Source organism: Limulus polyphemus, unplaced genomic scaffold, assembly GCF_000517525.1.
Source record: "Limulus polyphemus unplaced genomic scaffold, Limulus_polyphemus-2.1.2 Scaffold1352, whole genome shotgun sequence".
NCBI classification, from domain to species: Eukaryota; Metazoa; Arthropoda; class Merostomata; order Xiphosura; family Limulidae; genus Limulus; species Limulus polyphemus.
The window spans coordinates 143,023-154,524 of NW_013666962.1; the positions used below are offsets into that span (position 1 = coordinate 143,023).

Sequence of the window (11,502 nt, forward strand, 5' to 3'; positions counted from 1 at the left end):
ACACTTTCACTCTCACATTCAAAGGTAGCTGTAAAACCTCCATAAATAGGCAAAACTTCTCACCATTTACAAATACACACCTTAGAACATATGGGAGTTTCTAACAGAACTGGACTTAAACTTCAAACTCCACCTAACTTTCCTATATATTCCTTAGAAGACTTTTCAATTCTGACTTCTGGATGTAATTATCACGAACTGTTGATAAAAGAAAGCCTGCATATTATGAACAAAAATTCAAGCCTCAGTAGAAATTTCCCCTTCATTTAAAAAGCTCTCTCTCCCTTTTTAAGTTTCATAAAACTTGTGTTGACAGTTCTTTAACTAATTTTAAAAAATATTACTTTTGTTAATAATTTAAAATACAATTCTATTAAGTTTAATTCATACAAGTTGTAAAACTAGTTTTATTAAAATATTTTTCATTTCTTAATACTTAAATTTATTTTTTAATTTTAATTCAGATTTGAATAAAAAATAATCCTGAGCAGTGAGGTTTGAATTGTATTAACTGTAGAACTTGTTTTGCATTTGTGTAAAACAAAATTCTCAGAACTAAATTACAGAATAAGTAACATTGTATCATCTTAAATTTTTATTTTCAGTCATAATTAGTCAAAAATTAATGAAAAAATTAAGACACAAATTAAAAAGTAAAATAATAATAATAAATAAAAAGCAAGAGTTAAACACACTAACAGAATGGAAATTATCCTAAATGTGAATATACACTTTAAAGAGCACTGATACCTTGTGTCTGAAATGAAGTTACTATGCATATATAAAGTCGGAACTTGCCCCTGTCTGTGCTACTGAAAATTTCAACCAACATCTGTAGTTGAAATAATGGACATCAGGACCTTTCATTTTTTTTTAAAACAGTGTCTTACAACAAATACTATTGAAATATATAACAACTTGATACTAAGTTTCATTCAACTTGGTTAATTATTTCCACTGTCAGAAGGAAAAACTCAAGGGATATCAAAGACAACCACCCAGTCTGGAAAGGGTTAATATGCATCTTTCCTTATCTTCCCTTTGTCATTTTTATACATCCCATGAATGCAGGATGAGTTTATTTTCATCCAGTTGATTTATTTTGTATCTAGCATGCAAAGTGCCTTAACACAACCACTGTTCTAGTGTGTAAGTAGTTTTAGAAGAAGTAATAACATTATTACCTTGTGAAATTTGAATGATAAAATAATTCAGTGTAGCATTCTTAAGATAATCTTTTTATTTTATTCTCCCAAAAATTTAGAAATTAAGAAATTAAAACTAAAAATTATTCCATTGACTCTATGATAGTAAAGTAGGAAGGAATACCAAATCATATAATTTTCAACATATACTGTTGTTGTTTTTTAGGTGCTGTGGACTGGACTGCCTTGTAGAAGTTTTCATCTTTTGATCTGTTTGGCTATTTTGGATGCTGAAAAAAATACACTAATGGAGAACCAATTTGGACTTCCAGAGATATTAAAGGTAGGTGAAACACACCTGATATTTGTATGAAATAAAAATTATGCATTTTAAAGTTAAGTAATGGTTTTTTCCTTAATAAATATTTTGATGTGGTAACTACTAATATAAATGTTCTCAGGTTGACAATAACTCTCTGGGAAATAGAAATTCATCTGTTACATTCATATTTGTAATCCATTCAAATGATAAATACAGTATTATTTAGAACTGATTTTCAGATAGAGTAATGCAGTTTATGTAAGTGTAAAAGATGGGAAAAGTATGACTATTGAATGAATAACTGACTTACTAAGCTATCTAAGTGAAAGTTGTTGTAAAAGTTATTTTTATGCTACATTTATAAATATTGTTGTTCCATGATGCATTACTAATAAATAATATGCATTGAAAAATACTTACTGTATGAAGGGTGCTAAATGGATTTTTGACTGAATTGTAGTAAATTGACTTTGAGTGGAATTTCAATGTTTTTTAGCCCACTGCAAAAATTAACTAAATGATATAGAAGTATAGTTATGACAAGGAAAACCACTGTTATAATGATAGTCATCTCCTTCAGTTTATGTTATGCAAATCAGGCATCTGATAATCATTCATGTGATCTGAAATAATTGGTCATTTAACCTAGCTGTATGTATAATGGTCTTCTCACAATATCTTGCTTTACTTACTACCTCAAAGTAAATCACAGTGTTAAAGTGCTCCATGTTATTCATTAACCATGGCAAGATCTCAAAAAACATTGTTTGAGTCATGTGGATGCCATCAGACAAATGAAAACTGACCAATCACAGCAAATTGGTATGAGTCTCAAAGTGACATTAGCAAATGTGGAAGTGTTTTCAAACATGTGACTTATTTTGTGTTGATTCAAAATGTAAAAGAAAATCCAAATGCTAAATGTAGCTATTTATATCTTCCTTTTGGTCTAATTATGCATATCATATAAGTTTCTGTGTATTATTGTTCCATAAACAAACTTTTCACCTTTCAGAATGTATTTTTTTTTAACTGTGAGACAATGAAAGTTCAAGTTAAATTTGCCCCGATGACTGAAACATTGTATTTACAATGGTTATTAGCCATTATCCAGTACTTGTATGTAATTCTCTTGAAAAACTCAAGGATAATGACATGTAAAGGGTGACAGCTTTGGAGATGTGGTGCTGGAGGTGAATGCTTCAAGTAAGGACTGAAGAATGGGGAGGGATGGTGAGAAAAAGAAAAGTTTGTTAGCTGAAGCATGAAAAGCGAAATTTGCAAAATACACTTACTAAAAAAGAAGAGGTGTAAGTTAGGTACCATCTACAATTGAAGAGATGGTGGGTGGCAAAACAAACAATGAAAGAGAAAAGTGGAATATAGCAGTGGGTTCTGAAAGAGATAGGATGAACAGCTGTAACAAGAGAACATCACTCATCTGAAATGTCTGTAGGGTTTTTTTTTAGGACTATGGTAAAATTCAGTCAGTGTTCCTAAATTTGAGTGTAAATGATGATATTTCCTTTTAACTTTCTGCAAAAAGTCTAATATTTAACCCTAATATTTTTTCAATTTCTACTTTTAACATTGAGAGGGTGAAAATAACCAAATATTTCATTAAGTTATTTTTTTTTATTGTGATTCAGGTTGTTGTTTTTTTTTAACTTTTTTTTTTCCTTCAGAAGATGAAGCTTAGGATGAACCTGGAATTTTTTTTTAATAATAGTTTTCAAGAATATTCAGATACTGGAAAAGGCTGTTAACGTATAAATAGTTTACATAATCAAGAGAAAGTATATATTTGTTTTGTACCCATCAACAAACATTCTCACTCTTTTAGCTTAGGGGGCATTATAATGTTATGGTCAATCCCACTATTCCCACTGGCAAAAAATAATCCAAGTGTTGGTAGTGGGTGATATTAACTAGCTGCCTTCCCTTTAGTCTTATCACTTCAAAATTAAGAACAGCTCAAGTAACTTTGTGCAACATAAAACAAAGATTTGTTTTAATAGTTTCATTTTGAGTTTGCTTACTGATTATTTATGTTTTATTACAAGTTACAGCTTTTATTTTCCTTACTGTAAAAGTTGTAACTTGTAATAAAAAAAATACTTGTTTTATTGTTATGTTTTACAAAATTTGATGACAAGGAACCCACTTTGAGACTAATAATGGCTGGAGACGGCTTGAATGGGTAATGAAGCAAAACTTTAATATAAGTTTAACATAACAGCAAGTGTACAACGTTTCGACAAGGTTTTGTCATCATCAGGTATAATATGTATTACCATTTGTGTATTGTAACAGACTCGATCATTTGTTTATTGATCATGTTGCTTTGGTTTTCCATGTATTTTTCATCTGTTTAGTGTAACTGAAAAAAAAAAACAAATCCACAATTTATTCCTTCATTAGTAGTAAGATCCTTTTCATTACTGCCAAAGTTTTCATAGAATATACTCAGTTGAGAAACTTTATTTCATTACTTGTAGTGAAATGTGTGAGATGATGCTTTGCATAAGTTGATATTACATATTGTACATACATGGCATTTAAATAAAGTTGTAGTTATCTTTCAAAACAAATACTGTTTTTATTTGTTCAGCTTATGGACTTGAAAGTTGTTCTGAAAAAAAAATGACAGTGACTTCACTTTGTATGTTTTGAAGCCAGTAAATTTGACCTACCACTTGGAAGACTAGTTCTTCAGTTACATATAATGTAGTACACTGTTCATCTTTTTAAACCACAGTAACAATATCTTAATGTTTTCATTTTCTGTATAGTGATGTTTATTAATCTGTACTTTAATTTGTTTGTCAGCACATAAATGACATGTCTTACAAAATCAACCCAGAAGAAGTTTTATGTAGAGCAGAAAGTATTTACCTTCAGCTAAGTCAGTGTCAACATCTGCCACAAAGTCTTCAAGACATCTTGGGAATCCAAGCTCCAGCTCCTCCTTCTCCTGTGTCAAGTATAGTATCTCTACCACCATCAACAGCTTCAGCCCCTATAGAAGACATCAGACATTCATCCTCAGTCCCAGTTCCAATAAACAAGACTTCATCCACCTTAGACCGATTTAATGCCAGTCCTCCTAGTGGAAACAGTAGTGTTGAAAACAGCAGTATAGAAGTTCTACCAGAAGATTCGGACATAGAAGCTCGTTATCAAATCTCATTTGATCTTATGTCATGAAGTGCATCTGTATAAAGGAACATTTATTGCAAACTGCATAACACAAATATGATGAGTCTCTTTACCAAAATAGCAGAATATTAACAAATATATTAAAAGAGGGTTTTTTGAATAACATCATGTTTTTAGCAAAGGTTAAAAAGGCTGCTATTTTGATGTGTGCATGTATATTAAAAAATACAAACTATGTGTATTGTGTATATAATCACATAATGCTTGAAGTAAGATTGTTGTTAGCTTCAAAACTACATTTTTACTGAAAGAAATTATGGACATAAAAGAGATTGCTTGAGCTAATTGCTTTTAAACAAATATGTAATTGTGTATAAATTTATATACATAAAATTTTCTGAAATACTTAATAGTCTTAGTCTTTCTTTGGTATTCAAAATTTCTTAAATGGTAATTCATCTATTCTTATCTCTTTCATTCAGTTTTTATGTTTGAAAGAAAATATTCTTGTGTCATATTCACAATTACTTTTGAAGTTGGTGTTTGAATTAATATATATATATATGTATAAAGATTTTCATTTATGAAACAAGTGGCTCCCCTGCAGTATTGCTTTTTTTTATTTGTAGCTAATATTTGACACTGAAGATTTCAATGTTATTTTCTGCATCCATTAATACCATTCTGCTCTATTGTTTTAGTATAAGATATTGATATAAAATCATTGAAAATAAAATAATAGTGCTTTAAGTTTTCCCTAACTTTCTAAACTGGAGTTTTTTATGTACTTTGAAGTAGCTGCACACAATGTTTTATGATGTTAGTTTTCAGTTAAAGATACTTTTCACACACATTTTTTTATGGTGTCAGTGTAATTGACTTGTATTTATTTTCTGGATTGCTCTCAAACAAGTTGAGACCTTTTCTTCCACTTTGTTTCATAATATTTTTTATAGCAACCCAATAAAAAAAAGTGATAAAAATGTGTATTCATGGTGAACTAGAACCTTCAGACCAGATGTAATCAGGATTTATTAGCATGTTTATAGAAAGCAGGATTCCAGTGACATTGATGCAGTAAGTTGAAGTGTTGATAATATTAAAGTAACAAGTAATCTTGAGTTTCAAACACCAGTAAAGAGGGTTATTTCAGATAGTTTTTAGGCCATGTCCGTGTGAATTACACTAATAGTTTGTAATCACTGTCACCTTATATACAGACATTAATGACATGCTTTGATAACTCAGTGAAACCAGAATTATGATAGAATGTTATTGTATTTGACATGTAATCTATATCCTCATGGATTGTAAGGATTCATTTGTAACTGATGTCAATGTGAATTAAAACAGTATGTATAAGATTGATAATTGCTGCCAGTGTGGATTACAATAACATATTAGTGTTTTGTTTTTGTAACCTTTTTGCAGTAGATTACAGTTCATTGACTTAATTTAGTTCACACAAAAACATTTGCTGTTCATGAAATTTATGATATAAATAATGCCCAGACAACTGTTGTATCTGTCATATCCCAGCCAGCCTGATGAGGTCTGATATTGGATGAAAGGCCTTGTCAGCACTGGACTAGGCAAATAGATGTACTTTGGTTGAAATATTATTACATATTCTTCTTTGATTTCCCTCATAACGTCTTAGAATATGATTATAACTGATGTTATCATGTATAAAAATGATATTTCATTGTAATCCATGTCATGTCGCATTAGAATGATATCTTCATGTATTTTGATAGTAACATCTGTCATGGCATTCTTACATAAGTATGTTAATAACCGTTCTCAGCATCTTCGTATATTTTATTAATAATGCAATATATCATGGCTTTCTAACATATCTATATTAGTATACTCTGTTAGTGTGGATTACGTGTCTATATATTTTAGTAGTAACATTACCATGGCTTTTTTTGTTGGTAACCCCTGGCAACATGAATTACGACATGTTCATATATTTTCTTGATAACACTTATCATAGTATTTACATGTAATGTTGGTAACCCTGTCAGCTTAGATTACAATATATTCACACCTCAGGTGTAGTAACACCTGTCATGCCATTCTTATGTATATATGTGGTTAACCTTATCAGCATGATTGCATGTTCATAAATTTTTATTGTCATACTTTTCATAGCCGTTTTATGTATGTATGTTGGTCGCCCTGTCAGCATGGATTACAGTCTGCTCATATGTTTTGATTGCAACAGCTGTCATAGCATGTAGTTAGCAAACTTTATTAAAATTAATTAAAATTACATTTTAATGTATTTGTTATTCATTAATAATTTCTGTTTTCATTGATTTCCATACAATATTATGCTTTTCATTATTAATTTTTCATCATTCACTTTTTAGGTGGAAAAGGATAACATTAAATTCCAAGTCATTGTATTTGGTTTTATTATAGAATTTTTTACTTAAACGTTATTACAGTGAATATGAAATCCATATGCCTGAATCAGAACAAAGTGACTCAAAAAACAATGTAGGTTATCTTATGCCTTAGAAATGCCATCTCACAAACAAAACTATACAAAACTCAGCCAAAGTTTTCAAATCTATTTTATTTAAGTCTTCTTTCAATACAATCATTTCTTGTATATCAAAGTCCAAAATCGCAAAGTGTTTTATTTTAACAACACATAAGAAATCCATCATGATATGTTCTTAAACCCAAAATGAGCCAAAAAATGTGTTTACACAGATTTATGAATGTGTTGAAAGTATTATTCCTTTGTACTTAAATGAATTAAAAACAAAGGAACTTGGGCACCCAGGAACACCCAGAAAGAGATGTACAGCAAGTCCTATCCTAGCTGTGGTACAAAGTGTGTCATCTTGTAATAAAGGTCACTGGCAAAAATAGGCACAGTACACAACATAATCAAGAAGGATCTCCATCTGGAAACAAGTTCAACAGGGTATAGGTTCACCAGGATAAGGTTCCAGTTAAAATTCCTATTCAACCACTGCATACTTCAAGCAGCTGGAGAATTATATGGGTTTTCATGCTATTCCTTAAAAAGGCATACCAGATTTATGTGTGATCAGACTGTTGAAAAAATCACTGGGTATCCTCTGTCTTCATACACTATATGGAAAGCAGACAGAGAGTAGGGGTGCATTTGGAACATGACAGCCTTATGACACAGCATTTTTAAATGGAAATTATGCTGCAGGGTTGTTGTCAAGATGCATAGTCATCATATAGAGCATTATTGGACGTGGCAACATGGACGGTAATGAAAGGGTGAGGCTCCAAAATCATTTTATTATAACCTAATCAACCCATTGTAGTATATTTGACAAACATCCTCACCTTGAAAATTCTAAAATCCTAATCTGAACACATGTTTATGACCTGAGTGTGTGAATATTTTGTGTTGGAAAGGGCTGTCCTTTCCAAAAGCAAACAAATTTTCTCAGTTTTCATTAGCATCACACAACCTATGAAATGCCAAGCTATTTCAAAATATAATTCTGATACAATCTGCTCACCATGACTTTATACATCAGCTATGATTGTCAAGTGACTTGCCAATTTGAGTATTCAAAATTGTTTTAATATAATGACCTCAACCATGTAATACAAATTTGATGGTAAAAAAATATTTTCCAATTATTCCTATAAATTTGGGAATTTCAGCCATCAGCACTTAACATAAGCAATCAGAGGTCTTAGTATCTACAGTCTATGCTAATAACTTCTTAGCTTTTAGTGTATCTGAAAGTGCCACAAAAAACAAATACAAGAAATTTATTGTAATCAACCAGATCTGTTGTAGTATGTATCCGCAAACTGCTGAGATTATTCTCCATTTAATTGAAAGAAGTAAAACAAAATATTGTAAATTAATATTTTGCAAAGAGATATATGTGCATTTTGATTTTAGCAGTCCCATGATAACAAACATGTATGAAACTGCAAATACACAAGAAAAGATTGCATTGTTTGATATGCCACTTCAGTTTTAATTTACAGTAAGGCAGTTTGAAAGAAGTATACTTATCTAATAGTTCATCTTGGTAATTATCTGAAACATATCAGATGTATTTCATATTATTCATGGTAAGTTCAAAAGATGTACTATGGTATAAGTAACCGAACAATATAAATTTTTTCCTTTTTCTTCCAAATCTTGTTATTTGATCAGAAAAGAGTTGACAGTGGGTGCTGTTTGCAAGCTGCCTTCCCTCTAATCTGTCAGTTCTAACTTGGAGACATTTAGTGCACAGAATCCTTGAGTACATTTGCACGAATATTCAAATGCAAACAAACTAATAACAATTTTGGGGAATTTCAGCTCTATAGCAGTTTCTATAGTTTCCTATTTTACTGTAGTCTAATAAATTTAGTATCATCTCAGTGACATTAATGAAATTATCAAATAAGTGAGACATTCAACATACCTGGCTAGTTTAAAAATTTGACTTTCCTCTTCACTCTTTAGAACTAGCCATTTGACCCCTACTTCCATTGAGTTGTTTTAAAATGATGAAAGAGGTAATAGAGTCCAGTGACTGACAGTTATCAAAATTTTCTTCTAGCTAGTTGTTTGATGGTATTAGAGCTTGTCTATTTAGATGAATAGCTCTTTATTTATCATTCTATCCATTTGTCTAGGAGGTAGTTAGAATTGAAATCTTTTTGCTACCAGTGATACTTTTCCATTATAATCTCTTCATCTGTTTTTTGTTCTAGATGATGGAAGTGATCTTGTAAATTCTGGCACTCACAGGTTACTGCAACCCTGTGAAGTATCATTGGACATGTAGATGTGATACAGACTGGAGTGTTGAGATTTCCATAAAAGAAAAACATGTTAGAGGCAAGACAGAGACCTTGACAGTCGTAGTAGACCTTTTGTAGGATCAATTAGTAAGATTGGGAATTTTCAAAGAAACTATCCCAGTCATCACCACCATTATACTTAGATCCTCAGGTTCTATAGCAAATATACCAGTCTGTAAGTTGTAACAGAAGTACCACATTTTTTCAATCCCAAAATGGTTACTCAAAAGCTTAATATGTACCAAGTTTGTGTTAAAAATGGTTTGACAAGTCATAGAAAAGCTGACAGTATTTTCAATATAGTCTTAACTACAATGCAAAAATTTTGATAAAAAAGAAAGAATAAAGAATGGAAGAACAAAATCTAGCACACAAAAAATTTAGACTTCAAAAGGATTGTCCATTACATTAAAGAAAACTACATCATGCATACTAAGGACACTCATCCAAGATAAGAGTTCTCTTGAAAGATCAATGGACAGAAGCAAGATAAGTAAGATGATGTACATGGATCTGTTATACTTTCTCAAAAAACTACAGCACTGAAAAGTTTGGATGATAAAATTACTACAGTTCAAGAAAGATGTGAATAGCTTACACACTAATTTATTAATGATAATGTGATATTTTTGGAAATAACTAATCAAACTATAAATAGAAGTTTAATGTAAATTCCAAAGTTTAACAGAACAACTTAAGGAATTTTACTTCTTCCAGGAACATAATGAATTACCTCAACAACTACACTTGAACTAACAGAAACTTGCTCTCAGTTCAATAAAACAGTCAGGTAAAAATCTCGAAATTAGTGAAATGATTTTACATTTGCACACATTCCTTCAGGTCCCATTAGGAAAGTCAGATTGCAGTGTAAAACCTGTTGAAATACTATTTCAAGCTTCTGATACTTGCTTCTTTGTGTCTCAGGAGTGATGAAATGGTGACCAGTAGGCTTCAACTGCTGTTTAATTAATGCTTTGACAATGCTCACAATACCTGGAGTTTTAAAAGCAATAAACATATTGACTTGTCCAGTGGAATACATCCAGTGACAAGTCACCATACAAAGTTCATTTCTTCCCTATCATAGGTTTTAAGTTTAGCTAGCTGTCAATCCACTAGTTATACAGTGAGTACTGGAGAAATAAATATCAGCCATCTACATTCACTAGCCCACTACAGTGGATTACTGAATAGTTGAGGTGGGCTAGGTGTGACCTACTTGTTAACATGTTGGGCTGGGAAGTAGAAAGTCCAAAATTTAAGTTGCAATATGCCTCTAAACTTTCAGTTGAGGGAGCTATAAAACTGTTATTCAGTTAAAAGTAGCCATGTGGTAGGTGCTGTTGCATGTTTGCCCTCCTCCATGGTTAGTAGTTCTAAATTAATGATAGTTATGCCAAAATCTTAGTCACCTTTGAGCTGATTGTTATAACTTGCTGCGGCAGGACTTGGGACAGTAGCACACTAACTATTATTCTAATTTAAGCATAATATTTATTTGGCTACTTTAAAGAGGTAGGCCTTATTACTGGCCTATTCATGTTACCAATAAGTGATTTCCCAGACTGGTTTTATTGAGCCAGCCTGCCCCTTTAACCAAGAGACATATAATCTATCAAACCAAGAAAATATAATTCTGTTTTGGAAGTTAATTAGCAAGTTTATGTCTAAACATGGAGTACACTGAAGTTTTATTATCATCAAGGATGAAAATTTAAATCTATGTGAAATATGTATGTTTCTTAGAAATTAAGAAAACTAGGGCATCAGTCCATTTAAACAGAGTGGTAAAGCATTACAACTGTATGGGGTTGAACCAACTATTCATGCTTTCGATATGATACAGAGGACATTGGACTAATACATCTCACCCCTGGTGATAAGTTAAAAGTTTCTTTTTTTTAATACCAGTTTGTTTCTATTAAAGTACTGTTACGACAGCGGAAGTCACGTGACGTTAGTAACACGCCATGAGATTCTAGAAGGATCTTGTCTGTTCCTGGCAACTCTAGTCTTTTTCTACGCGTCCTCTATTTATATATATATATATATATATAT

The 11,502-nt window shown here is 31.3% G+C and overlaps 1 protein-coding gene across 1 annotated transcript in view; it reads left to right on the top strand.

Moving 5' to 3' along the window:
• Positions 1 to 5,997, top strand: part of LOC106463226 (TBC1 domain family member 15-like) — a 120,563-nt gene extending 114,566 nt beyond the window's left edge. The window contains exons 14-15 of the mRNA XM_013923221.2: positions 1,372 to 1,488; positions 4,297 to 5,997. Coding sequence (XP_013778675.1) covers positions 1,372 to 1,488; positions 4,297 to 4,674 — 495 coding nt within the window. The 3' untranslated portion in view covers positions 4,675 to 5,997. The remainder of the gene's footprint in view (positions 1 to 1,371; positions 1,489 to 4,296) is intronic.
• The last annotated feature ends 5,505 nt before the right edge of the window (positions 5,998 to 11,502 follow it).